Source organism: Dermochelys coriacea, chromosome 5 (assembly GCF_009764565.3).
Source record: "Dermochelys coriacea isolate rDerCor1 chromosome 5, rDerCor1.pri.v4, whole genome shotgun sequence".
NCBI lineage: Eukaryota > Metazoa > Chordata > Testudines > Dermochelyidae > Dermochelys > Dermochelys coriacea.
In genome coordinates, this window is record NC_050072.1 from 51,597,968 (window position 1) to 51,625,932 (window position 27,965).

A 27,965-nucleotide genomic window follows, 5' to 3' on the forward strand; every position below is an offset into this window, starting at 1 on the left:
CAAAAAACATAACAAAAACAAAACAAAACACCCGTTTGCTGCTGCTGTTTTTTAATGGCCCCCCTCAAATTTCAGTGTTACATAACTAGGAGGAGTATACTATCCTTGAGCTGTATTCTGAGGACCTCCACCATTGATTTCAATGAGAACTGTGCAAATCAAGGTAATATCTGGCCCCAGAGAGAATCATTATTATAATGGTTTCTTAATATTTGCTCTAGTGTCCTAAGATGTTATAGAAAAGCAGTTATGATAACTTCCAATGTACCACTGCAATAAAACAATAGATTAATAATAATAGAAAAAGGTCTGTACTTATGAAAAAGATACAATTATTCAGTCCTAGGGAAATCAACACTAAACTTCCAAGTACTAACTTCAACCACAAATTTTAAATATTAAACCCCCGCACCTAGGCAGGTATCAATTTATTTCAATGGAGGCCCTTCCACATGAGGCTTATTACAGGATTGGGGACTATAACATAAAGAAAGAATAATTATGTACAAAAAATACCTATATAGCCATTTATTTCTAAACCAAGGCCTAGCACTCATTGCATTAGTTATCTTAGACCTAGCAAATAGTGCCCTCTCATCCTGCAGTAATATGTACTTGGCAACTTCAAACACGGCAAACCCAAGCCAACGAGGGAACCACCTTCAGAAAGGAAAAATATCTCCTGAAATAAAGGGAGACAGACGCGTAGAAGGCGTTGGACACCTGACAGCTCCCAAGCGCTGTGCGTGCAGCTGCGGTGTGGAGGGCAAGGGCAGGCAGACTGCTGGCCATGATGGTAGGCAGCTCCCAAAGCTTCCCAGATACCCGAGAACCTGTACAGGACTGAGGCCTCCAAGCAGCGCCCTCCCAGCGGTCGCTGGTCCTGGTCCCCCAGGCTGCACGGAGCTGGGGCAGCTCCTGACGGCGAGACTTGCCCAGCGGCGCCTGGGTGGGGCTAGAACCGCGCAGACCCCGTACGCAGCGCGAGCTGCGGGACTCACCTGCTCCCCGGCTCTTCCCCCTCCGGCTGGGGCCGGGGGTCCGGGCGGGGACCGTCAGCGGCTCCGGGAGAGGCTGTCGCGCTGGGCTGCGGCTCTTTCCTTGCCGGCAGGGAAGCGGAATCCTGGCCGCCCTGCGGCTCCGGGGCCGCCGGGGCGCAGCCGCCGCCCCTACCCCCGGGCCTCACGTTGGGCTTCACGCTGAGCCTGGCTCGTCGGAACATGTCGCCGGGCTGCTCCCCGATCCCCTCGCTCAGGCGGGGGAGGAAAGAGCTCGGTCCGGCCGCTGGGAGCGGCGGGGGGGGGGGGTCACTCCCGCGCGGCCAAGGAAGCGCTAGAGCCGCGTGTCCCCTCTCCGGCGGCGCCGCCTCATGTCACTTGCCGCACACCGGGTGTGGGTCCCCCCTCCCCGCCGTGTATAGGGCCTGGCGCAGCCAAACGTCATCAGCCTGCGACCCGCCGCAGCGAGAAAACTACGTTCCAACGTGAAGCGTCAGAAGGCGGGGTAAGTGGAGCGTGTTCCCCCGCTAGAACTTCCGTAACTAGCGGAGATTGCGGCCAAAGTGACGGAGAGCCGGAGGGGACATAGAGTGCTGTGTATCGCGACTCCGTGCCTCGCAGGGTACGGGGTGTTTGTTAAAGCTCGCCCCCCTCCCCGCCCCCCCCAGTGCCTGGAGGTCTGTGATGTGAGACTCTCAGCTTTTCTTTAAAAATGTCACTTTTCTAGCCTTGTGTTTACAGAGTTGAAAAGGGCTCATACAAGAAAGCAAATAAATAATACCTCCAAAATGGATATTTTTAAAATCTCATTTGTAAACCAGTCTTCTGATTTTGGGAGGAGAGAGGGGTTTCTTATTCAGGGTTTTCAAGTTTTTGCAATTGACAATCCCTGGGGCAAAGCCATAAACTAGCTTTACTCCTGAGGAAATCCTGTGCCAAAAAATTAAAAATTCTGTACCAAAAAATTCTGTACACAATATTCTAAAATCCTACAATTTTTATGTGTCAATAAATGTGGAGGCTCCAGCGTGGCAGTTGGAAGCATAGGCCACTGGCTGCATAGAGATGGGAGATCAACCTGCAATCCCCGCACCTCTCCGCAACATGGATTTAGCAGTGAGACTGCACCCGAACCTCACACAGCACAAGGGCTGGGCCTGCCCCAGAAAGATCCTGGGGGCTCTACCCCTCCGCACCATGCACACCAAGTATGAGGAATCAGTCTTAGTCCACAAGGATGCAAGTGTGGAGAGGCTTAGCATGGGGGGATCCAGATGTGGGGTGAGAAGATTTTGGGTGGTGCAATCTGGGTGCATGTTGCTCAGTGCAGGCGTCCAAGTGCAGAGTGAATCTGGGTGCACAGGGGCTTGTTGGGGGGTTCCATTTGCAAGGGCAATGGAACTGTGCAGGAGAAGTTCAGGTGAAAGTGGTTGGGGCTCAGTGGGGGGAGGGCATGGGGGCTGAACTGAGGAATCTGGGTGCTGGTGGGCTTAATAGGATGGGGGTCCAGGTGCAGAGGGCTCAGTGAGGGTGGTCTGGATCCAGAGGTGGGGTCCAGGTGCAGAGGGAACTCAGCGGGGGGATCTGGGGGTAGGGGGCTTGTTGGGGGATCTAGGTGCATGGAGGCTCTGGATGAAGGGAGTGAGGCTCAGCAGGGTGGGGTGAGGGAATGGGGGGGTCCAGATGCACAGGGGTTGGGTGGATGGGGGAGCAGCTCCACTCATGGCTGAGGAGTGATGGGGGCAGGGAGGGGGAGGGTGCAGAGCCTCCTGCAGCCAGGGGAGGTTCCCAGCCACTCTTTGCAGGGGAAGAGAAAGTCCTGTCTGCCCCCAACCCCAGCCCATCCAGGACTAGCAGCTGAGCCCAGTGCAGGGTAGGAGCCACTGGCAGGGCCGTCCCCAGTGCCCCCCACTCCCCGCTGTGACTTACCCATCTCCTGGCTACTCTGGGCGCCCAAAACAATGTGCCTGTGTTGCTGGGGAGGGGCTCATGACTGCTCTTGCAGCTTCCCTCTGCTTCCACCTTCAAAAAGTCATTTTTCTGTGGGGAAGCAAAGAAATCTGCAGGACATGAATTCTGCATGCACGCAGTCGTGCAAAATTGCCCCAGGAATATATTCTGCAAGTTGCTCCATACAGATGCAGGCACCACACCCATTGAACAGCCAGCAGGGTAGGGACTTAAATTTGGATCCATATTGTGAACACCTCAAAGTGACATAGAGGAACTAGTCACCAAATGCAGAGCCAAGCCCAGGCTTCAGCTTCACACTTGCCCACTCACTCATTGAGAGGATATTTGTATCTAAAGCACTAGCTCAAGCTTGTCTCTTTGTAACACCAGGCCTCAGATGCCATCAGGGTGGCCTTGGCTCCTTCATTCTTCCCATACTTCAGGTCTTAGACGGAGCTGAAACACTGTGACACACCATAACAGTACTCTGTAAAGCTTCCATCTTTTTCTCTAGAATTTCAGCTTCCATTTAGAAAAAAAATATCTCTAGGTTTTGTTGCAAAGAAAACCTCAAAAATGGCAAGCAGGTGTAACTGATATGGAGATGAGTTTGCAGAGAGTCTGGAATAACATAGCTCTCCTAGGCATTAACTACCCCATTCATTTCAGTTAGGTGTTAATGCACATGCACAGTAATAATTTAAATTTTAATACTAATTTTTTCCCCAATTAAGAAGCCATGCCCAAGGAATCCAGTAGAGTCGCAGGTATATTCAGACCCCACCAGGGGGAGCCACGCTCAAGGAGTGCAGTAGAGCTCACAGAACATGCACAATCATATTATGAAATTCTTCACAATCTACTGTTAGCAATGTCTCATTTTGACAACTCACATGAGCAGGGTTTAGGACTTGTCTACATGAACATATAGTTCATGGCAAGCTGAGGTGTGAATCTACACCATACTAGCTTGCTGCTGATATACTGAGTGCACCCTGCTGACACTTTCAAGAGGACTACATCAAAGTACACTCTAACAAACTGTTAACATACATCAGGAGGGTGCATATGGACAGTTGGTCAGTGGCCTGCTACTAGGTGTAGATTCACAGCCCAGCTAGCCACAAACTAATTGGTCATGTAGACAAGCCTTTAATTTTGTTGGCGGGAGCTTTAAAAAATAGCACCACCTTTCCCCCCTAATTCAACCCCTCAGACAGATAAATGGGAGACTGTGTTGTTTTCTAAGGAGTAGGGAGTGAGGAAAGGGGTATCTTTCAGATGAGCTCTTAAAACCCAGAGCTGCATGAATATTAGAGATGACCCATCCAAATTCTCATAAAGCCTTCTCTTCTCAAAGGTGTTTTCATCAATATCTCAGGCCAAAATATTACCTTTCTGCCCCCTAGAGTTGACTTCAATGTTTGACCTGTAGCTTGTGAACAGCTTTGGAATGAAAGTTATTATAGAATTGTAAAGTATTAATTTTTTAATTTTTATTTATTTTTAAAATCAACTGATGGGTTTTATATAACATGTAAATTTTATATGCCCTGACCCTTATTAAAAACCCTCCAAAATTCAAGGCAGTAAAAAGGCATTTATTCTGCCCCGTCACAATAACCTATTAAAGTAGATGCAAATAGAGGCCCTAATGCAGCAAAAAGCTACATATAAATAAACTCCTGCATCCATGTGGACCTCTTTGCTGCTTGAGGACCATAATTGTTGTGACAGACTTAATGCTGCAGTCAATAAATAAGATTTTCTGTAGTTTGGAATTACTTTTATTTATTTGTATTACAGTCATGTACACAGGCCTCAGTCAGGTTCAGGGCACCATTGTGCTAGGCATTCTGCACATATAGGCCTCATTCTTGCTGTGAACTCTGCATGGGCAGACCCTGGCAACTACACAGAGTTCATCGGGGCCATAATAAGAGATAGTCCCTGCAACCAAAAAATTTATAATTTTACATCTTGATCTTGCAATAAGATCCATGCAGGCAGTCTCTTGTGTCCATGCAGAGCCCCATTGCCTTCATGATTTTAGTTAGTTACAAGTATCTGCTCGTGCAAAACTCATTGAACAGCGTAGGTGTTAATCCTGCAAATGCTTAAGCACTTACTTACTTAATTTTATTCATGTGAGCAGTCCAATTGCTTTGATTGAGACTACTCACATTAGTGAAGTTAATCATGTGCCTAAATGTTTATAGATTTGGGACCTAAACTTTATAATGAAATCTGTGTAGGAATGGCAGACCCTTCTGCCTCTGCAGAGAAATCAAAGGGGTGCTGCATAGTTGTAAGGATCTGCCTGCACAGATCTGATTACAAGGTCAGGGCCAGAGTTTTTCATATTCTAGTAACTCAAAACCAGCTGAATGAATTTTGTACTACATTTCTAAAATAATTCTAAATCCAAGAGCTGAGAATCAAGCAGATAACAGTTCAGCCCAAAGATACATTATAATTTGCAATGATGTAAGTGGGGCTTCTGGTTTATGAAGTTTAGTTTTTTGGGCTATCTTATTTAGTTTTAGGTAAATTATATTACCTGTTTAGGGATTAAATGTGATTTTAAAATATTGTTTTTCTCAAACTGTACAAAAATGACCTCCTCTGAAACGCTGAATTCCTGGCAATGAGTTCTCATTTAGCATAGGAGGACTGGACCTGGCACTGTTACAGCACCGTAATTTTCTATATTGCGAGACAAGTAAATATTGGGCACGTCCAGTTGACATTTTAAAGATTTACCATCACTCACCATTTTATCTTGACTATTGCAATATTTAGTGTGTTTTTTAAATCCGAGTACCTGGAATTCTGTGATTCTATGAAGAATCGCGGTTCTAATTTTTTTAAAAGCCTTCACGGTCGAAGAGGAAAATTTGACAACAGGACCCAACGTGTTCCCTAAAAGGCTCAAAACAGCTCTATTTGCTTTCTGGTTTTTGAGACCTTAGGGTGCACTGGGATCATATGTTCACGCTTTTCTATGCAACCAGGCAGGACAAAACCCCGCTTCCAAAACAGAAAAGTTGTGGCTTTCAACTAGTCACGTGACGTTACTGCCTCCTGGAATTTGGAGGAAGGGATAAGAAAGCACACCAAATATCCTGAGACTCCGACACAGCCTAAGTGTCGCGACAACGCTGATCTCCACAACTCGAGAGAAACAGATTTACTGAGGTCCATCAGAGCAACAGCAGCCTGCACATGCTGCTAACTGAGCATGCGCAATGTTAACGCCGCCCCCCCCCCCCCAGGCTCCGACTAATTCTAGTCTTGGTGGGGGTGGTTTGGTGACGCCTGCATATTTGTGACATCGCAGAGGCGTGTCATGATATAAGCCACGTCGGCGGGGGGGGCGCTGAGGGGGAGGTAGAAGAAGGTTCTGGCAATTGTCGGGGCGCTCGGGAGAAGTAGCTGCGGCTCGGGTTCGGTGCGCCCCGCCCGGCATATTGTCTCGCTATGGCCCGTGAGTATCAACCGGGGTGGCCCCGCTCTGCCGGGAACGGCTCTGCCGGCTCCGCGCCTTCGCTGGCCGCTGTCGGGCCTAGGTGATGGAGCGGCGGCGGCCAGCGAACGCGTCCCCCTCTCGCCGGCTCGGGGTCGGGCCCGGTACCTGCATGATGGTGGCTGGTCCCGGTAATTCAGGCTCCAGGCGCCGCTTTCCCGCTCCGCCTCCCTGCCGACGTGTGAAGGCCCCGGGGCCCGTGAGCCCCGCAGGCTTCCTCAGAGCCGGCGCCATAGTGGCCACACCCGGCGTCTGACTGCGGGAGCGGCCGAGCCCGCGGGCGGGCGGCCTCCCTTTGGCCTCTAGGGTAAGCAGCGGTTGTGCGGGGCTCCCCCAGGAAGGGGCCTGGCGGGGGATTAACGCGGGGTCCGGGACTCGGGGACCTCCGGCATTCGTACTGCGACCTCGCTCCTTGGTGACGCCATTTTCCGCCACGTACAACCGGGTATTTCTGGAGCGAAACCTCAGTGGCTATAAACAAGGGGTCTGTTCTGAGCCGGGTCCCCAAACGGTGTCCCTAAAGCCAGCCTTAAAAACGTGAGCAACGCGGAGCAAAGCAGCGTCTCCTGGGTAGTCTTTGCAGGGCTGTTTGCGATGAGCTGCTGATCAGCCAGGCCTGTAGCTCAACGTTTCATTGTTGGCTGTCAGGCTTCAAAAAAATCCCCCTAAATGGCCCCTGAGCATCTAATAGCGCCTTACTTGGGTTACCATTGCCAGACTGTGCCCTCTTTTCTTACCTACATAACTATAAAAAAAAATCAAACCTACTGCAGCAGTACTATGAGGTGTTGCAGGAATCCATATTGCTCAAATTCAGGTGTTGGGGGGTGGGGTGGGGGGTACAATGTCACTTGACTATATTAATGGCAAAAAATTAATAGAGTTTGAAACATCACAACAGTAGTCAGACATTCATTACTACAGTTTACTTAAACTCTAGAGCAACTTCTTTATTTCTCCTGGAAACAAGTTAATCTTCAGCATTACTGAAGTTGTCTGTTTCGTAGCTCAACTTGTGAGATGTTCTAAGTTCAGCTCAGAGTTTCTAAACATACAGCTTAAATTCACTGTAGTGATCCAAGGAAGAACTGTGTAATTAAGAACTAAACTTCCTCATGCAAATCCTCTCCAGCCTGAAAGGGAAGTTGCAGGCTTATGCAATCGGAGACACAGCTGTCTCAGGTTTCAGAGTAGTAGCTGTGTTAGTCTGTATTCGCAAAAAGGAAAAGGAGTACTTGTGGCACCTTGGAGACTAACAAATTTATTTGAGCATAAGCTTTCGTGAGCTACAGCTCACTTCATTGGATGCATACCGATGAAGTGAGCTGTAACTCACGAAAGCTTTTGCTCAAATAAATTTGTTAGTCTCTAAGGTGCCACAAGTACACCTGTCTCAATCTACTTATGAAGGGGTACTGTATAGTATGCATAACTTGAGGTCAAAAAGAGGCATGGATGTTGTGTTCTGTACTCCCGTCATCCTCAGAGCAAAAGTATTTGCTAATACATTAACATGAGCATTGGTGCATTTCCCCCTGACCTATTCTAAAATAGTAATTGAAGAGGCAGAGCAGGCCTGGAGATCTTTCTACTATACTGAGCAGTCCTAACTTTCACTATATAGTGAACTTCCAGGTTTAGAGTCCTGGGACATGTACAACTTTAAATACATGATCATCAGACTACATACCTAAACATTGATTATCCTCATTGGAAATACTTTTGTCAGTTTGTACATGTGGCGAAATCAACATTTACTGACACCAGTAAAAATCAGATCCTTCCAGGCTTACTTGTAACTTAGCCTAAACTGCTTATATTTGGCAGAACTTTTCCATGCCACATCTGCCTCAAACTGAAATTCTTAGGAACACTTCAACAAAAAACTTCGCTGTTTTTCAGAGCAAGGTTAGGGGAAAAAATGTTAAATTCTCTTAGTTGTTAAATTTGGGAAGCTCTAGCACCTCCTTGCTTTACACCAGACTTGCTGTTTTGCCTTGCAGAATTTCTCTCTTGGATCCAAACTTGGGGAGGAAAACCTCCATGGGTAGTTTTAGCAATGCTTTTTACTGATTTTGGTCTTAAGGTACTAAATTACTGTCGGTGTATAAGAGTGAAGGTAAAGAAGTGGAAATTACAGCACATATATAAACTTGAATATTATGTAGGTGGGAACCAGCGTGAACTTGCCCGCCAGAAAAATCTGAAGAAAACCCAGGAGGTCCTCAAGGGGAAAAGGAAAGAGGATAGTCTGTCTGCTTCTCAGAGAAAACAAAGGTAAGTTCTAGTACACAGGTCTTGGGGGAGGGTGAGTGGTATTCTATAAGCTCTGCTCATGAAAATAAGCTGCATCTACTTGATACTAGTAGACTGTGTTTCAGAGTAGCAGCTGTTAGTCTGTAGTTGCAAAAAGAAAAGGAGTACTTGTGGCACCTTAGAGACTAACAAATTTATTTGAGCATAAGCTTTCGTGAGCTACAGCTCGCTTCATCGGATGCATTCAGTGGGGAGACTTGTATACACACACAGGGAACATGAAACAATGGGTATTACCATACACACTGTAAGGAGAGTGATCACTTTAAGATGAGCTATTACCAGCAGGTAGGGAGGGTGCAGGGAAGGAAGAAAACAGTTTGTGGTGGTGATCAAGGTGAGCCATTTCCAGCAGTTGACAAGAACGTTTGAGGAACAGTGGGGGGGGGGGGAAATAACATGGGGAAATAGTTTTACTTTGTGTAATGACCCATCCACTCCCAGTCTCGATATAATTAACTTAGGCTTGAATACAGTTTGCAAATTAATTCCAATTCAGCAGTCTCTCGTTGGAGTCTGATTTGGACTCCCAGGTCTGTAATCGAGTGACCAGAGAGACTGAAGTGTTCTCCGACTGGTTTTTGAATGTTATAATTCTTGACGTCTGATTTGTGTCCATTTATTCTTTTACGTAGAGACTGTCCAGTTTGGCCAATGTACATGGCAGAGGGGCATATATTTTGGGTTACTCAGACTTGGCTTCCCGTCAGTATTTCTTGAGCTTGAATCTGTCTTGGGTGGATGGGTGGGCCTCAAATGCCCTTCTGGGTTCTACTGTAGTCCTTTGTTTTGACTCCTTGTTAGGAGGTAAGTGGCAGTACCTCCCCAGCCATTCACTTGAGGTGCCAAAACAAAACGTTCAGGTTGTGCAGTTCTTCATATTTTCTTTCCCTCTTATATGCTTTGAGACTTTTTTTTAAGAGTGTAGTTCACGGAGAGTAAATCAGTATACCAGCTCAGTTGAAATCCTGAATACTTTTCTTATCTAAACAAGGAATTAGCTATTTCAGTCTGAAAAGCAGCTTGACCTAGTAGATGAGAGATTTGTTCATCTATCTATAAATTGAGTATTGCCTCATTCACAGTGGGTCCACCTACCATTCATTTGAAGTGAATACAAATGAAGGATTGTAAGATAAAACTAACAGGAAGAAAAACACACGGGGGGGGGGGGAGGGACTTTTTGTGAGGTGCATATCAAAGGTTTGCTTGAGTATATTTGAGGGGACAGAAGGGATGCCCCAAGCACCCTTCATTGAGGGAGTAAAAGGAGAGTGCTTTTGCTTCATGGAAAAAAGGGTCTTAACCAGGTTTGGCTGAACATGCTGGACTATTTTGGGTGAGTCTTTAAAGAATAACTTATGCTTTCTAAAAACTAAATTTATTTTTATGGCTATCAAGCGATTAAAAAATTAATTGCAATGAATCATACTCTAAAACAATAATAGAATACTATTTATATAAATATTTTTGGATGTTTTGCACATTTTTCAAATTTATTTTAATTATAACATAGAATTCAAAGTGTGTCGTGCTCATTTTGTATTTATTATAAATATTTTCACTGTAAAAGAGTGAATTGAAAAATACTACAAGTCCTGTAGTGCAGTCACTTTATCATGAAAGTTGAACTTACAAGTGTAGAATTATGTACAAAAAATAACTGAATTCAAAAATAAAACAATCTAAAACTTTAGAGCCTACATGTCCACTCAGTCCTACTTCTTGTTCAGACAGTTGCTCAGACAGACAAGTTTGGTTACACTTGCAGGAGATGATGCTGCCTGCTTCTTGTTTAGTGTCACCAGAAAGCGAACAGGCATTTGCATGACACTGTTGTAGCTAGCATCTGCAAGATATTTATGCGCTAAAGATTCATGTCCCTTCATGCCTCAACCACCATTCTAGAGGACATGTCCATGCTGATGACTTGGTCTGCTCGATAACAACCCAAAGCAGTGCAGACCACCACATGTTCATTATCGTCATCTGAGTCAGATGCCATCGCAGACGGCTGACTTTCTATTTTGGTGGTTAAGATTCTGTAGCTTCTGCATCAGAATCTTCCTCTTTCAAGACTTCTGAAAGCATGCTCCACATCCAGTCCCTCTCAGATTTTGGAAGGCACTTCAGATTCTTAAATCTTGGGTCGAGTGCTGTAGCTAACTTTAGAAATCTCACTTTGGTACCTTGTTTGCGTTTTGTCAGATCTGCTGTGAAAGTGTTCTTAAAACGAACAACGTGAAATGTATGGCCCAATGCAAGTAAAATAGAGCAGGGGACATACAATTCTTCCCCAAGGAGTTCCGTCACAAATTTAATTAACGCACAATTTTTTTTTAACAAGCATCATCATGGAAGCATGTCCTCCGGAATGGTGGCTGAAGCATGAAGGTGCATACGAATGTTTAGCATATCTGGCATGTAAATACCTTGCAATGCTGACTACAAAAGTGCCATGCGTATGCCAGTTCTCACTTTCAGGTGACATTGTAAATAGGAAACAGTATCTCCTGAAAATGGAAACAAACTCTTGTGTCTTAGCAATTGGCTTAACAAGAAGTAGGACTGAGTGGATTTGTAGACAAAGTTTTTACATTGTTTTGTTTTTGAGTGAAGTTATGTAGATTTTTTTTTTTTGGTTACATTAAGTTACTTTCATGATAGATTTCACTATAGTACTTGTATGAGGTGAATTGACAAATTTATCATTTTTACAGTGCAAATATTTGTAATACGCTTTCTATTCTGTGTTGTAATAGAAACCAATATATTTGAAGATACAGAAACATTTAATTTCAATTGGTATTTAACAGTGCAATTAATCGCAGTTAATTTTTTAATTGCATGAGTTAACGGCAATTAATCAACAGCCCAATTTTTGTTTTTGTTTCCAATACTCTTACTGCCACTTTACTATAGTCTTTGATAAACTTTTTCTTCTTTCACTGTAGCTATATCTAAGTGCTGTGGTGTTAAGCAAAGTGATGTTCCTGAGTTGAATCTCAGAAGTTAGTGTGTACTGTTCCTTTGAGAATAGCAGTCCTGGTAATTCTATAAGTGTTCATTGGATTAGGGGTTGGACACTACAGGGAACATTCCCAAGTATTCAGGGATTGGTGTGTGCCTCTCCTTATCTGAATGGAGAGCAAGGTCTGCAGAGGCCTGGAAAATAGTGCTTGTGCTGCCAGAGGCTGTTGCCTTCAGGGAGATGATCCACAGCAGGCACAGACCAGACTGTTTCATGCTAGTGGTGAGGTGACTCACAATCCTGGGAAGCATCACACTAAACGCAATCTGTACTTAAAAACTAAGATCAAAGGAACAAATTAAGTGTAAAGTCTGGTCACAACATGACTCAAGGCCACCACAGTGTTCTTGAATTATAAGACTTTATAGTTAATTCTATAATTCAAGGTACTATATTAAAGTGTGCAGTCAGCCTTGAATTAAATAGCAACTGCCTCAAAATACACTTTCAAAATGAAACTGGTCTAGTAAATAGCTGTCTTCAGAGCCAGTCAAATTAGAGACACATCCTCTTGACCTAAAGGTTAGAGGTAGAAAGATGCTTTCCCTGTGTGTTACAACCAGGTAAAAAGCTGTCAACTCCTGACTTTACTGAGAACATATGAGACAGGACTTATGACCTTTGTTGGAGCTTGATCTATATATAATTCGTTCATGTGACTGAGTATAATCTGTGGATTGGATTTTGGAATATCTATACCAAATAGTTTTGGTTTCCATTTTCTGCCAAGTATTGGCAAACTCAAAATTATCAGTACCTCAAGTGGGTTTAAATATTGGAGCTTGGATTCATCTACTGTATGCACCATCTGCTGAAGAAGTATCAGACTAGAACTTCAATGCTACCTTGGAAATATCTATTCATCCAGGACGAATGTTGACAGGTACATAAAATATCAATAGTTCTTTCATTGTAGTAAAATGCAGACAAGTAGACTTGGTATCTGGGCTGGGTCTCTGCAGGGCTATCAACCTATTGTCCTAATCATTTTTAAGCTAAAATACTGATCCATTATATGCCGTTTCATTTGTTTTTTTTCCATTGGTTGAAAAGCAAGAATGGAAGTCATCTGTAGAAAGTAAGATGAAGCCTAATAGTAACAGTCAAGGAATATTTTAGGTAACTCACTATTTTTCTAACTAAATGTCTGTCTTTTACAGAGACTCTGAAATCATGCAGCAAAAGCAGAAAGCAGCTAATGAGAAGAAGACCCTGCAGGCAGAAGCAAAATAAAGTGTGTGGCTGCATAAATAACCTAAAATGTTACAGTACATCAAGTTATAGGGCCTAAAATATCAGACTTATTTGTAAAAGTGGCCTATCATTAAATGGCAAATGTTTATCTTGTACTTGCAGACTTATTCAATTTGCACCTATTTAGAATTTTTGGTTCATATAGGCTGAGTAAACCAAGACTTCATTAAGTTACCTGGAATACTTTATTTCAAAAAAAAAAATTGCAAGCGCTCTTGTAGGCATGCAAATAAGCCTAGTTTAAGTAATGGTAGCAATTGCTTAACTGCACCTTTCATTATTAACAATGTTGGCTTCACTGAATGGCTTGTGTGACTACACTATTAAAGCCACAATTAGACCAGCTTACCTTCTTTGTGACCCTTAAAGTATAACACTAATTCACAGTGGTACACTAATTTAAAAGCCCAATACCTTTGTACAATGCATTCAAACTTGTAAAGGTCTGAACTGTAAATCTCATTTTAAATTATTTTTACAATAAAATGTCGCATAAAGTATTGTTTAATCTGAAATGGGGTACAGTGGATAACCTTTTACTGGGCTTGAATTAAAAGAAATCTGCACCGTAAGACCAAGAAAATGAACTCTTCAAAACAGTAACTTTTAGAAGACTAAAATCTGGCATGACTTGTTTAATCTTGTCCTCTGGGAAAGATTACAGTACATCTTCTTGTAAACTTTTAGTTTAGCCTCACCAAGTTAAAACATTGTCTGGTTGGGAAGGGCAGCAACCTCATAACCACAGATCTATGGCATAACTCCTTGAATTTTCTGAGCACCCTCAGCTGAAAGTTAAGGAGAACTATTCCTGCTCAGAAAAATCTGAACACTAACCCTCTTTCATTAAAATGTGTTTTTGTTTTTTTTTAAGAAAAATCATGGGAGGGTAATTAAAAAAAACTCTTAAACATGCATTTAACTGTCAGTCCTCCATTTCTCCTTATACATACAAAATGCTATGTACAATGAGGTAAATTGCCTTTAAACAGGGATTCCTTTTCATCGGTGGGGCAGAGAACTGAGTGTAAGGTTAACTCTAGCGAACTGGCTTTTCTTGGGAGCAGGTAAGGTGGGTTTCAAGGACCTTAAAGCTAGTGTTATCCATATATACATGGGGGGGGGGGGGGTGGAATTATTCATTGTCATTCAGCTTTCACTGCTCCTTCTGCCTTCTATGCATGCCTCAAAAAAGATGCAAACTCTAGTTTCCTTTTGATTCCTCTGTAGTACACTAATAAATAGAAAGTAGTCTGAACTACCAGTTAGCCTAATTTCAGGTCTTGATCTCTAGACAATCTGCCAGATCTTCTATTAAGGATAACTGTCAATTTAAATGAAGCACAAGCTTGTCTGAAAGTGCTAGATCTGAATAAACTCCCTCTTCCCTGCATGAAGATAAACAAATGGCATGAGGAAGTTACAGGTACCCAATTTGTGGGGGGGAGTTCTATGCCTCCAGCTGATTGATAGAATAATCTACACCTGTTCTGCCACTGTTTTTATATCTCTTCTGGGAGGCAATAAAAGAGAGATCAATAATTGGCCAAGAACTTGTTATCAAAGTAGTACAATAGTATCAACAAAAAGCTATAATCATGCCATCATCCTTATACAGAGAGGTAGTGTTCCCTATGTTAATTCCAAACTGCAAGAAGGGTGTGCCATAAATATAAAGGGAAGGGTAACAACTTTTATGTATGCGTGCAGTAATATAAAATCCCTCTTGGCCAGAGGTACAGAATGCCCTTACTGTAAAGAGTTAATCAGTTCAATTAAGCTAGTTGGCACCTGACCAGAAGGACCAATGGGGAAAGAAAATACTTTCAAATCTTGGGGGAGGCTTTGTTTTTGTGCTGTTTGCTCTCTCTAAAGCCACAAAGACAGACCAAGCAAGTAATCTAGCTCCTACTGAATGATACATCTAACTTTACAGAAATAGTAAGCAATAAGAATAGTAAGCAAGGAAATGTGTTAGAGTAGCTTGTGAATTTTCCTTATGCTTAGAGGGAGGTTTAGCCCTGTTTTTTGTAACTTTAGTTTTGCCCTAGAAGGGAACCCTGTGTGTTTTGAATCTGATGACCCTGTAAAATTACCTTCCATCCTGATTTTACAGAGGTGCTTCTTATACTTTTTTTTCTTTATTATAAAGTTCTGTTTTGTTTTTTTTAAAGAAGCTGATTGGTTTCAGTGTCCTAAAAAACTCAGGGATTTGGTCTGTGCTCACCTCTACCAATTGGTGAAGATATTATTCTCAAGCTTCCCCAGGAAAGGGGGTGAAGGTGCTTGGTGGGAATATTTTGGGGAAAAGGAACTCCAAGTGGTTCTTTTCCTTGAATCTTTGTCCAACTCACTTGGTGGTGGCAGCAAATACCGTACAAGGACAAGAAGGGATTTGTCCCTTGTGGAAGTTTTAACCTGAGCTGCTAGAAATAAGCTTAGGGAGTCTTTCAGGCGGGTCCCCATATCTGTACCCCAGAGTTCAGGGTGGGGAGGGAACGCCTGACATGATGTAATGAAATTTGCTTTGTTCAAGACTGCTTGCAAGGGTGGCAGTTTTGACTGCAGTACTAGTAGTATAAGCATGCTCTTCATAAAATTAATATTTACCCATATTATGAACAAGTAGGGTTATTACCCATTTTAGGTCTCTTCCACCATGCCAGATGCAAAATTCAGAACTGAAAATATTTGCAGGAGTAAAACGGGCATTGTCAAGCCACAGCACTCATTAAGTGGTTTATATAAGCAGTTCACCTCTGCATAAATACAAAACCTGAAATTCCTTACATAACTTTCTAAATTGTCTTGATTTCTTGAATTTTGGACTCTGATTCTTGCACTGAGATGTCCATCTTGCTCCACAGACATTTTGGGGAAAATACCTGACAGTTCCCTAAATTTCCTCTCCATCTCTCTTATCCCTGTTTAAAATCATACACTCTGAGCAGTGCATTATGCTAACGATGCCTTTAGTCTGTTCTTCCAGAAGAAAATAAAACGTCCTGCACAAGAGCACTTAGACCCTGGGTGAATTTGTCTGTGCTCCTGCCTCTTTTTGGAAAAGCACATTCATTTAAACAGGAAATGAACAGATTATCCCTACCCATTTGGGGGAGAGGGGTAGGGCTGAGAAGATCCTGGGAGGACCCCTTGTTAAAACAAGGGCAGCACGTCAAACCCGCGTGCAACCCTGCTGTGGGAGCAGGAGCAGGGGCTGGAGTTGGTAGGAGCGGAGGTGGCTCTTCGTGCGGCGAAGGGAGCGCCCTGGAGGGGGTCGCAGGCAGCCCGCTTTGTCCGTAGCGAGGGGGTGGGACAGTGGTAAAGGGACGTGCCGACAGGCAGCTGCCGCAGCCAATCAAGCTCCACCCCTCTACTCCCCGGTGCGCGGGAGCGGGCGCGTGTGAAGCGCCGCGCATGCGCGCTGGCTGAGGGGTGGAGGCCAGCGAGCGGTCAAACTTTTGCTATGGCAGGCCATGGCGGGGCCGAGACGGTGCTGTTTAAACGCGGCGCCGGGCAGGTATTGGAGGGAGGCGCGCGGGTCTCGCCTCGGGCAGGGGTCGCGGCTCGGGGTAGGAGCCAGGCGTTTCATCACCGGGTTGAGGCCCGGGGCCGCCTCAGTCGCGTGGAACCGGCGGGGCCGCGTGGCTGGGCCAGGCCTGGCGGCGGGGGTTGCTCCCCGCGCCTGGCACCGAGCGCTGCCCGTGGACCATTAGGGGACGGGCCGGGTGGGCGCGTATTTACCCTGTGCCCGGTCCGCCCTCCCCCCAACCGAGACCCCGTGACCGCCGCTGCGGCCTGACCCGGCCGGGGGGCAACGCCGCGCGCGGGCTGCACGTGGTGGTAAAACTTCCTGTCCCCGCTCCCCCCACAGAGCGACGATTCGGACATCTGGGATGACACCGCCCTGATAAAGGCGTACGACAGAGCGGTGGCGTCATTTAAGGTAATGCGGCTCTGCCGCGCCGTGTCTCCGTTCCTGTGCTAGCAGCCGTTCAAACACAACCACCCCAGCTCCAAAAACTTCTTCTTACCTTTGCGTTGTACCGCCCAGAGGCCGCGGGGAGCCTCGCGGGGGCAGCGTTCGGACCCGCCCTCCTTCCCGGGGCCGTGGTGTTGGTTGCCCCAACTTTCTAGATTTCAGAGTAGCAGCCGTGTTAGTCTGTATTTGCAAAAAGAAAAGGAGGACTTGTGGCACCTTAGAGATTATCAAATTTATTAGAGCATAAGCTTTCGTGAGCTACAGCTCACCTCATCGGATGCATTTGGTGGAAAAAACCCACCAAATGGTGCATTTTTTTCCACCAAATGCATCCGATGAAGTGAGCTGTAGCTCATGAAAGCTTATGCTCTAATAAATTTGTTAGTCTCTAAGGTGCCACAAGTACTCCTTTTCTTTTTTTCTCCTTACAGTGTGTATGATAAAACCCATTGTTTCATGTTCTCTCTGTGTGTATATAAATTTCCCCACTGTTTTTTCCACCAAATGCATCCGATGAAGTGAGCTGTAGCTCACGAAAGCTGATTCTCAAATAAATTTGTTAGTCTCTAAGGTGCCACAAGTACTCCTTTTCTTTTTGCGAATACAGACTAACACGGCTGCTACTCTGAAATCTGTTGACAGAGCAACCACTACTTGAGGAGGTTGATTATCCACAATGATGGAAAAATCCTTTCCCAGTTGCTGTAGAAAGTATCTACAAGACACCTCTACAGCGGAACAGCTATACTGCCATAGCTGCGCTGCTGAAACACCCATAGTGTAGAAAAGTTCATCTTGGTCAGAATATTCTTTCGAAAGTAGAATTATAGAAAATGGCTCATACAAGTGGAAATGGTCACATTCGGCTAAAATCAGTGTCTTAAAGACACACGTCTAAATTTAGTGGACCTTTTTACAACAACATGAAATATAGACAAAGTAAATGCATGTACCCTTACCATTATCTCATTTATGAGAACAGGAGAAATTTTCCATTTGCATCCCCAATTTAGATGGTTGCTATTTTGATAGGGGGATAGAAGGACACGTCATAGTTGAGATGTTGGGGTATAATCTGTTTAATCCTTTTCTCTTTTGTAGAATGCTCTAAAGAATGGTGAGTGTTCAGAGCCTTCAGACAAACAAGAACAATGCTCAGGGACAAAGAGAAAAAATAATAAAAAGAACAGAAGTAGGAAGAAAAGCAACGCAGCACCATTGAAGCAGGTCACCTTAAAAACTGAGTATCAAAACTAAATGTTAATGATTTTTGTACTGCATGAGTTCATAGTCCATTTTAAAACATAGGGTTTATTTGCTTATCAAGGGAAGATTTTAGTTATTGACCTCAATGAGATTGTAAACAAGATTTATAAATTCTTGCTCTGCTGGGGCCACTTTAGAAACATATTAATTGGATACAAAGAATAATCTGTCGTGAGGAGAGGCACATCGGGCAGTATTTAGTTCAAAAGTTTTTGTATGCATAGTAGATGGATATGTTAACATTTAGATGTTTGAAACACTTGAGGATGAGAAAAGGTACATCTGGGGAAAACATTTTTCAAGGGTCACAGATACAGCTGTTGACTTGACTTCCTTGCTTTTGTTGCAGTGGAAAGTTGGTGATGCCTGTAGTGCAGTTTGGTCTGAGGATGGCAATGTGTACCTAGCAACTATTGCCTCGATCGATCAGAAGAGAGGGACCTGTGTTGCTGTTTACACTGGGTATGGAAATAGGGAAGAGCACAATCTATCTGATCTGCTTCTTCCAAACACCGTTGAAAAAGAAAACAAGGAGCAGAATGCCGGGGAGGTGAGAGGGCAAATATAAACAATTAATATTCTATTAAAAATAAGCAAAGCCTTTTAACTTTTGTTGTATTCCTGTTGCCCTGGTAGAACTGAAGGGGGATAAGAGTATGTGAATCAAAAGTGATCCTTGCTATAAATGGTCATGAATCTGTTGAAAGTAATGGGTATATGGTGCCTGTTTAGTACTGTGGCCTCATGGATTGGGCGCTGGACTGAGACTCTGGAGACCTGACTTCAATTCCCAGCTCTGCCACTGCTTTGCTGGGTGACCTTGGGCTAGTGGCTTCCTTTCTGGACTTAGTTTTTTTGTCTGTAAAATGGGGGTGCTGACCTTTTTTTATAAAGTACAGTAACTCCTCCCTTAATGTGGTAGTTATGTTCCTGAAAAATGCTACTTTAAGCAAAATGATGTTAAGCAAATCCAATTTCCCCATAAGAATTAATGTAAATATTGGGGGGGGGGGGGGGTGTTTAGGTTCCAGGGAAAAAATTGTCGCCAGACAAAAGACTATATTTTACACACACACACACACACACACACACAGAGTATAAGTTTTAACTAACAATACTGTACACAGCAATGATCATTGTGAAGCTTGAGGTGATGGAGTCAGAGGATGGAAAAGGGTGGGATATTTCCCAGGGAATGCGTTTCTGCTAAATGATGAACTAGCATTCGGCTGAGCCCTCAATGGTTAATACATTGTTGTTAATGTAGCCTCACACTCTCCAATGCAGCACGAATGGAGGGAGGGGAGACAGCATGGCAGAGAGAGAGAGACACACACACCGTGTGTGGGTGTGAGAGAGAGAGACGCATGTTGCCCCTTTAAGTACACGGACCCAACTCTTAAGTACACTGCCTTTTTAAGTAGATCAGCAAGTTGAGACAGCAGCTGCTGCTTGCAAGCTCCCTCCGTCCTGAGCCCTGTCGTGTCCCCCCATGCTCTATGGAGATGGGAAGCAGAAGCGGGGATGGGGGACACCCTGACATTAGCACCCCTCTTTCCCTCCCCACCACCTTGCACAGCAAGCAGGAGGCTCTCAGGAGCAACTCCAAGGCAGAGGGCAGGAGCAAGACGTGGCAATGCGGGGAGAGAAAACTGAACTGCCTGGCAACTGATAGCCTGCTGGGAGGCTGCTGTACAGGGATCTTAGGTGAGCAGGGAGCTGATAGGGAGGCCTGCCGGTCCAATCTGATTCCAAGCACCCACCAGCTAGCTCCAACCGGCTGCTCTTTCTGCAAGCAGTGGACAAAGCAGGCAGCTGGCAAACGACGTTATAAGGGAGCATTGCACAACTTTAATCTCTAATTGATCAGCAACGAAACAACATTAACTGGGACGACTTTAAATGAGGAGTTACTGTGCTCTAAGAGCTTTGGATGAAAAGTGTTTTAGAAGAGCTAAGTGGTATTATTACTATTGCCACATCAGGACTGTATATGGCCCTATGATTCTTGCACAAAACTATAATTCTCACCTGCAGGATTGCTGCAAAACCCTGCTTCTCCTGATATTTCAATTAATAATCATTTAATGAAGGGAGAGGTTGTCTTTCTCAGTGTGACAGGCACATATCAATCTGTTTCAATTTCTAATCAGCAGTGTTGGACATTAAGAAGTTTTGCAAGTGGGGTAGTAGACATGTCAGGTCTGAAAACAGCTGTCTCTTTTTCCCTGTACACTGCAGACTTTTGGCCCTTTCTACAAGAAAACATAAACAAACAATCTACTATTTTTGCTGATGCTGAGCTCAGTGTTAAAGGTGGAGGATTTCATATGAGATTAGAGAGTGATCTTTTTGTGTGTGAATGTGCTAAGAAATAGCCCCGGCATTAAAATGTCTTAAAGTCACTTTCTGAATTTTAGATGATCAAAATCCATCTTCCCAAGATGTATACGAGACTAGAAAAAAGTGGTAAGAGTGGGAGAACTGGACAACTGGGTTGTTAAGGCTGACAACTGGTGGCAGTGCTGGGGATAAGGGAGCAATGCAAAAAAAAAAAAAAGTCACAAGGACCAGATGGTATTCACCCAAGAGTTCTGAAGGATCTCAGATGTGAAATTGCAGAACTACTAATTGTAACCTAGAATGTAAATCAGCTTCTGTCCAAATGACTGGAGGATAGCTAGTATGACGCCAGTTTTTAAAAGGGGCTCCAGAGGTGATCCCAGCAATTACAGGCCAGGAAGCCTGACTTAAGTACTGGGCAAACTGATTGACAATTTTGTTCTTTACTATAGTTTCAGACACGTAGATGAGCATAATTTGTTGGGGAAGAGTCAACATGGCTTTTGTAAAGGGAAATCATACCTTGCCAGTCTACTAGGATTCTTTGAGGGGGTTAACAAGCATGTGGACAAGGGGGATCCAGTAGATAAAGTGTACTTAGATTTTCAGAAAGCCTTTGATGAGGTCTCTCGCCAAAAGCTCTTAAGCAAAGTAAGCTATAGGATAAGAGGGAAGGTGCTCTCGTGGATTGGTAACTGGTAAAAAGATGGGAAACAAAGGGTAGGAATAAATGGTCAGTTTTCAGAATGGAGAGAGGTAAATAGTGATGCCTCCCAGGGGTCTGTACTGGGCCCAGTCCTTTTCAATATATTTATAAATGATCCGGAAAAAGGGGTAAACAGTGAAGTGGCAAGATTTGCTGCTGATACAAAATTGCTAAAGATAGTTAAGTCCCAGGCTGACTGTGAAGCGCTACAAAAGGATCTCTCAAAACTGGGTGACTAGGCAACAAGATGGCAAATGAAATTCAATGTTGATAAATGCAAAGTAATGCACATAAGAAAACATCTCAGCTATACATATAAAATGATAGGGTCTAAATTAGCTGTTACCACTCAAGAAAGAGGTCGTGGCGTCATTGTGGATAGTTCTCTGAAAACATCTACTCAATGTGCAGTGGCAATCCAAAAATTGAACAGAATGTTGGGAATCATTAAGAAAGGGACAGATAAGGAAAAAAAATCATATTGCAGCTATATAAAGCCATAGTACAGCCACATTTTGAATACGATGTGCAGATGTGATCACCCCAGCTCAAAAAAGATATATTGGAATTGGAAAAGGTTCAGAAAAGGGAAACAAAAATTATTAGGGGTATAGAACGGCTGCTAAGGAGAAATTAATAAGACTGGGACTTTTTAGCTTGAAAAGGAGATAACTAAGGGGTGTGATATGATAGAGATCTATATAATTATGGCTGGTGTGGAGAAAGTAGATAAGGGAGTGTTGTTTGTTCCTCGTAACACAAGAACTAGGGGTCACCAAATGAAATTAATAGGCAGCAGGTTCAAAACAAACATAAGGAAGTATTTTTTTCACACAACGCACAGTCATCCTGTGGAACTCCTTGCCACAGGATGTTGTGAAGGCCAAGACTATAACGGTTCAAAAATAACTAGATAAATTCATGGAGGATAGGTCCATCAATGGTCATTAGCCAAGATGGATAGGGACGGTGTCCCTAGCCTCTGTTTGTCAGAAGCTGGGAATGGGCAACGGGATGGATCTCTTGATTTCCTGTTCTGTTCATTCCCTTTGGGGCACCTGGCATTGGCCATGGTCGGAATACAGGATATGGGGCTATATAGACCTATGGTCTGATCCAGTATGGCTGTTCTTAAGGAATGAGCAACTAAATAAGGGAGTAGCAGAACTGTAAAGGACCTTGGATGTGAGGACAAGATTGAACTTGATGTGGTAGAAAGGGAGGAGACAGTGGAGAGATTCAACAAGAGAAGGGATTACATGGTCAAAATGAAAGACAAGGAAGCTGATCTTAGCAAGTGCATTTTTGAATCGGCAGGGGCAGAGTTAAGAAATCAAGATGGAAGATGAGGATGTGGACAAGGCTTTCCTAGTGAAAGGTTTCATATTGAATTTGGTTTAACATTTGCTATAAACACGTGAGAGTTGTAACCTGGGAATAAGTCTACAAGAGTTTTAATTAAGAATACAATTTCCTTTCTAGAATGAAAATGAGACTCAGTATTCAACAGATGAAAGTGAGAAGTCCTTCCAGTCACCTGGAAACAAATACAACTCTACAAAATTAAAATCCTCTCACTGGAACTCCCATTTTCCACCTCCACCACCACCAGGCCTGGGAAGGGTAAGCATAGCCCCAGGAAACAAAGGGTAGGAATAAATGGTCAGTTTTCAGAATGGAGAGAGGTAAATAGTGGTGCCCCCCAGGGGTCTGTACTGGGCCCAGTCCTTTTCAATATATTGGAAATATTCAATATTCAGTGGCCTGAAGCAGAGCAGGATCTTCAGACATGACTTATTTCACATGATTTATTTGACATGATTTATTTGAGAAAATAATGTGTTTACCACTCTTCTTCTAGACATTAAATTCCAACTTTTGCATGGTGTTAAGCTCTCATGGCAACTCCTGAACCTTAAATATCCCTGTGGTAAATCGTAGGAGTGAAATCCAGACACCCTGGTAATCGGTTGGAGTTTTCCCATTGACTTCTTTGGGGTCACCCTATGTACTTACAACCTAGAATAGATTCTGTATGAAATGCAATTGAAAAAACAATTGGCTTTATTTTTGGAACGTTGCAATATAAGTGGAAGATGACCAGAACATTTCATATGTGAAGATCCAGTATAAATTAAGATAAGAGCCTATCATTTCATCTTTGAATACGAGCATAGACACCGTGTGATTTGTAATAAAAATGTGTGGTATAGTAAATTTAATATTCAAAAATAGAGTGAACTTAGCTAGTATGCTAGACCAGATATGATCAGTTGTATCTTGGATATAGGAATATTAGATGTAAGGAACAGTTTTTTAATGCGAGTATGCAACTTCAGATTCCCTTTAAAAGGCGTCTTAAAAATTACTATTATTAAAACATCACTTCAAGCCTGTCTTTGTGATATTTATAAAGTCACTGTCTTTTTTTGCTAGGCTTGCTGACGCTCATGTCAGAGAATACCGGCAAGAAGCTTTTATAGCTGGCCCATATTCCTACACTTCTGATTCCTTAAGTCATTGGGACTTGCTACTTTGCTTAAGCAATTTTGTGATCTGTTGCATAATATTTTAAGGCAGGTTTCTTTCCCTTTTTAATTCCAAATTTTGTTTCGTATTCAATTATTTCACTGTAGTCTGGACCAAAATTTAGTGGACCACCACCTTTCTTATCAAGCTGCCCCCCACCATTCCCAACAGGACCTCCGGTAAGTGGTATGTGAAAAATAGTGGTTAAAGGCAAATATTTGTGATCTCCACTTTTCTGACTTTCTTGGTCACCTGTGTGCACATACCTGCTTTTAAATTGAAATGAATACCTGTTCAGTACTGCGTATGTGCCCAGTAGCAGTGTTCCAATTAAGCCGATCTTAATGTTGCAATTACAAATTTCCTCCCAGCTTCTGGGGTTTGTATTCAGGATCACAGGGAGTACGTTTCTATTATGGAATTCACAAGGATAGAGTGAGTAAGATCTGTTTTATACAGAGTTTTTATACTGGTCTAACTATTTAAGTTTGGTTAAGGAAATGTATATGTATTGCAAAGAAAGGGCCTGACTAGCAAGTAGGAGGAAGGCCTTGAAAATAATAAGTGGTAAAGCCAGAAGGAATAAAGTATTGAGGATGTCTGATTCAATAACAAGTAACTAATAACATGAGGGGAAGTTTCTAAAAAAGCAGCCTCTGACTGAGAGAGAGGGGGTGTGACTACAGATGGTTTTAAATCAAACAAAGAGAATGTCTTAAAATGAGCCAACATAGCCCTTCCCCAACCCCCACACCAGTGTTTAAGCCTAAGTGCAATGGGAAAACTGTTGGACAGCAAGGAGGAGAGGCGGAAAACCCTTGGGAAGAAAGGAGATTGTAAATCTTATCTGGATTAAGACAAAATAAGGATGAATTGTCTCAAATTGGTCTTTAACTGAAGTTGGTAATTGGCAATGACATCACTTGTTGGTTAAAGGGTATAAAAAAATAAACTCTTTAATACCTGATTGACATTTTGGAACTGACCAATATGGGTCTGAGTACCCTGGGGATAGCCCATTTTGTAAGTATCTTCATCAAATGCTTACAGTGTTTTGTTACTGTTGGAATGTAATAAATTGCTTATTATTTAGGCATGTTTAGAGCAACTACATATAGTACCAGGTTTCAGAGTAGCAACCATGTTAGTCTGTATCTGCAAAAAGAAAAGGAGTACTTGTAGCACCTTAGAGACTAACAAATTTATTTGAGCATAAGCTTTTGTGAGCTACAGCTCACTTCATCGGATGCATGAAGTGGGAAATACAGTGGGGAGATTTTATATGCTCAAATAAATTTATTAGTCTCTAAGGTGTCACAGGTACTCCTTTTCTTTTTACATATAGTACCATTTAGCCTGTGGATTTAATAAAGGAGTTTATTGTTAAATTGGTATTTGTTGTTTTTCCCTTATTAATTTAAAATTTTATTAATAATTGCAACAGATATCAAGTTCCCTTATACTGACAATCTTATTTCCCTTCCCTGAAGGGAATAATGATACTAATACAACTGCATCTGCATTAGTGGGTGGGTAGTGCTTTAACTATCAGTATAGTCAAAGCTTTTGTTTGTAGAAAAGCCCTGGGTGTATTACGAATTTTGGAAAATTAAGTTTTTTCCCTTACTGTATCTCTCAGTGGATATGCTGATCAGAGGAGCTAAATAAAGAGCAGTGGTTCATGTGCCTTTGTAAATAAGGTGTTTAAGCAAATACGATCTATCTTATTTTGAAGCGTGTGCAAGAATGCATTTCTATTCCTTAATTTATTTGTTAATAATTTCACAGTTGGTTGTTATCATTCACTTCCCCGCCTGTAAGATAAACACCAGTTAAATAAAGCCAGTTCACAGGGTTTTGTTGCAATCTCCTAGTTGATTCCTCCTCCACCACCCATGGGTCCAGATTCTCCTGAAGATGAGGAAGCTTTGGGAAGTATGTTAATAGCCTGGTATATGAGTGGTTATCACACCGGCTACTATCTGGTAAGTGACTCCTGTTGAAATATTGCATATGTGGTCTAGCTTTGGGTTCTTCTATGGTTTAAGAAAAGTAGGTTTTTTGCTTTTGTTTTTTTTTTCCCTTTATGGAGCTTTTACTCTGAGAACCTAGCTCTAAAGGCATTCTGTTTAAGTGTTCCTGTCTCTCTCTGAGGAAAAGCAGATCAATCCACTTAACTGATGAGAACGTACTATGTTTTACATTTGCACATTTAAATATATAAAAATAATTTGAGATCAACAGTTGCAGCTTTCCAGTCCAGTGGAGTCTCCTAGCATGCACAGTTTGTCATAATTGAAGAACAGATTGTGTGGTTGGAATAAATCTGGACTTGTTTTGTAAAAATTATTTTCTAACAATTGCTGGATATTGGTGGGGTATAAGATAGCTAATCTATTCTCTAACACCCTCCTCCTCCCCAATCAACATTCTTCATTGCTGACCAGTGGGAGGAGTGGATTTGTGGTACATGGATAATTTATGCTGGTACTCCACACTGATGAAAAATCGATGGTTGTGGAGGGCTGCTTTTTGCATAATTGCAAAGGAAGGGGAAAAAATGTAGAAAGGATTGAACTTAAGCTTTGATAATTAATGGCCCTTTTTTTTTAATGTAACATTCTTGTTAATGTTCAAATGTGGAGTGAAGACTAAAACAGAATTTGGGAATTGCCGCTTTAGATTAAATGTCCGTGGGTTTCCATTATTTACTTTTGGTTGAACAGCAAAAATTTCTCAAGCTGTTCTGTAGGGACACAGATCAAGACAATAGCAAATAGTTAAGGTTTAGTTCCTGATTTCAATATAATAGTTTGGTTGGTTGTCCTCAGTCTGTTATCTATAAAGAACCAAATCTGCTTGTCATGAGAGACTAGAAGGATTGGGCCCAAAATATTTTACCATGATGAACAAAGTTTTTTTTTTTTTTTATTTTGTCTTCACACTTGAACAACAAACTCTTGCTATCCTGTGTCCTATAGGGTTTAAAACAGAGCCGTATGGAAGCTGCCTTCGAGCGAGGTCCTCACCCTAATTAATTGAATATCACTTACTATCTTGAGCAATTGTAAGTATTGTATTTGTGTTTAAAGTTTAATGTTGCAATCAGTGGCTAGCCTGTGATCAAACTCAGAAACTCAGTTTAGAATTGCAGTTTACATCCTAGCTCTGGAGTATGTCCCCTTAAAGAAAAGGGCAACTTTAGGTTCTAAGACATCAAGTCATGGCCATCAGTGAAGAAAATCTCTGCCACTGTCAAAATGTAGCAAGTGACTTGCCACCAGGTATAGTGGGTAAGAGCTGGACTGGGCTCTTAACAGTACTTCCTAAGGAGGGATTTGTGACTAGGAAATCAGTGTGGTGGGTATTACTAAAAATTAATTTGTCCATTTTGTTGACTACTTCCACTATGATTTAGAAGGGCTGCTATCTTAATGTGAACAAGACAGCTAACTTAATCAGTTGTGGAAACAGAAGACCTGTTAAGAGAGTTTGTGATCAAATCTGACTTTTTTGACACTACATGTATAAGCAAGCAATTGTTTCTAAAAATGTGTAGAGTAGGAGAGATTGTGCTTGAGTCTTTTTTCAAGACTGGACTAACATCTAGCTCACTTACTAAGATTTCTGTCCTGTAAAGGTTTTTATTTTCCCCCACCCCCACCTTGGTTTGAAATAACTTTTGCATAGGATCTCCCTTAAGTATTAATCGCTTTATTGCAGTGCAAAGATGCATTCTGCCATCTGTTCCTTTTCGCTTGTTTTTCTGACAGACTTGTCTTTAAATGGCAAGTATGATTTATAGTGACTTGCATGTGATACTTGTTTAAAAAAATTAGTGCCTGCATGTACCTACACAATATAATTGTTGTTTCTCTTTTAAGCCAGGTACAAATATCCCTCTTTGTGGGAGAGATGTCACTTGTGCATTGGTTGATGAAGATCTGTTTTTTTTTTTTTAAAAGCACGAAGACAAACTGGGCTTAACATCTAGATCCCTTGCATTTTAATAGTGAACTGCCTGACTAAATTAGTGCAACACCAGACTTCTTAAAGGCAAC

The 27,965-nt window shown here is 42.7% G+C and overlaps 3 protein-coding genes across 14 annotated transcripts in view; 2 read left to right on the plus strand and 1 right to left on the minus strand.

Moving 5' to 3' along the window:
- Positions 1 to 1,498, minus strand: part of BDP1 (B double prime 1, subunit of RNA polymerase III transcription initiation factor IIIB) — a 72,759-nt gene extending 71,261 nt beyond the window's left edge. For all 10 annotated transcript variants that reach the window (XR_006281614.1, XR_006281613.1, XR_005293035.2 and 7 more), the window contains exon 1: positions 1,002 to 1,498. Coding sequence is in view for 7 of the 10 variants with exons in the window: in XM_038402499.2 (XP_038258427.1) it covers positions 1,002 to 1,222 (221 nt within the window). In the remaining 3 variants the exon portion in view is untranslated. The remainder of the gene's footprint in view (positions 1 to 1,001) is intronic.
- Positions 1,499 to 6,280: 4,782 nt separating this feature from the next.
- Positions 6,281 to 13,170, plus strand: LOC119856250 (small EDRK-rich factor 1). The gene is made up of 3 exons (XM_038403583.2): positions 6,281 to 6,438; positions 8,646 to 8,754; positions 12,985 to 13,170. Exons 1-3 carry the CDS (start codon positions 6,432 to 6,434, stop codon positions 13,055 to 13,057), a joined length of 189 nt encoding a protein of 62 aa, XP_038259511.1. The 5' UTR covers positions 6,281 to 6,431; the 3' UTR covers positions 13,058 to 13,170.
- A 3,101-nt stretch (positions 13,171 to 16,271) lies between these two features.
- On the plus strand, positions 16,272 to 27,859 carry LOC119855376 (survival of motor neuron protein-like). Of its 3 annotated transcripts, none has more exons than XM_038401170.2 (9): positions 16,272 to 16,598; positions 16,953 to 17,024; positions 18,162 to 18,287; positions 18,676 to 18,876; positions 22,858 to 22,998; positions 24,012 to 24,083; positions 25,779 to 25,889; positions 26,886 to 26,971; positions 27,789 to 27,859. In XM_038401170.2, the coding sequence occupies exons 1-8, from the start codon at positions 16,545 to 16,547 to the stop codon at positions 26,940 to 26,942; spliced, it is 834 nt and encodes a 277-aa protein (XP_038257098.1). In that variant the 5' UTR covers positions 16,272 to 16,544; the 3' UTR covers positions 26,943 to 26,971; positions 27,789 to 27,859. The 3 variants fall into 3 exon arrangements, with proteins under 3 accessions (XP_038257098.1, XP_038257099.1, XP_043371025.1); XM_038401171.2 differs by having other exon boundaries at positions 27,793 to 27,859; XM_043515090.1 differs by lacking the exons at positions 25,779 to 25,889; positions 26,886 to 26,971; positions 27,789 to 27,859 and adding an exon at positions 24,276 to 25,068.
- Positions 27,860 to 27,965: the final 106 nt, after the last annotated feature.

Excerpts from the sequence above, each read along its gene's own strand:
- LOC119856250 (XM_038403583.2), top strand. Across the intron at positions 8,755-12,984 it reads GCTTCTCAGAGAAAACAAAG|AGACTCTGAAATCATGCAGC; the intron begins GTAAGTTCTAGT and ends TGTCTTTTACAG.
- LOC119855376 (XM_038401170.2), top strand. The coding sequence starts at position 16,545 with ATGGCAGGCCATGGCGGGGCCGAGACGGTGCTGTTTAAACGCGGCGCC. Across the intron at positions 18,288-18,675 it reads ACGCAGCACCATTGAAGCAG|TGGAAAGTTGGTGATGCCTG; the intron begins GTCACCTTAAAA and ends CTTTTGTTGCAG. Across the intron at positions 25,890-26,885 it reads ATCACACCGGCTACTATCTG|GGTTTAAAACAGAGCCGTAT; the intron begins GTAAGTGACTCC and ends TGTGTCCTATAG.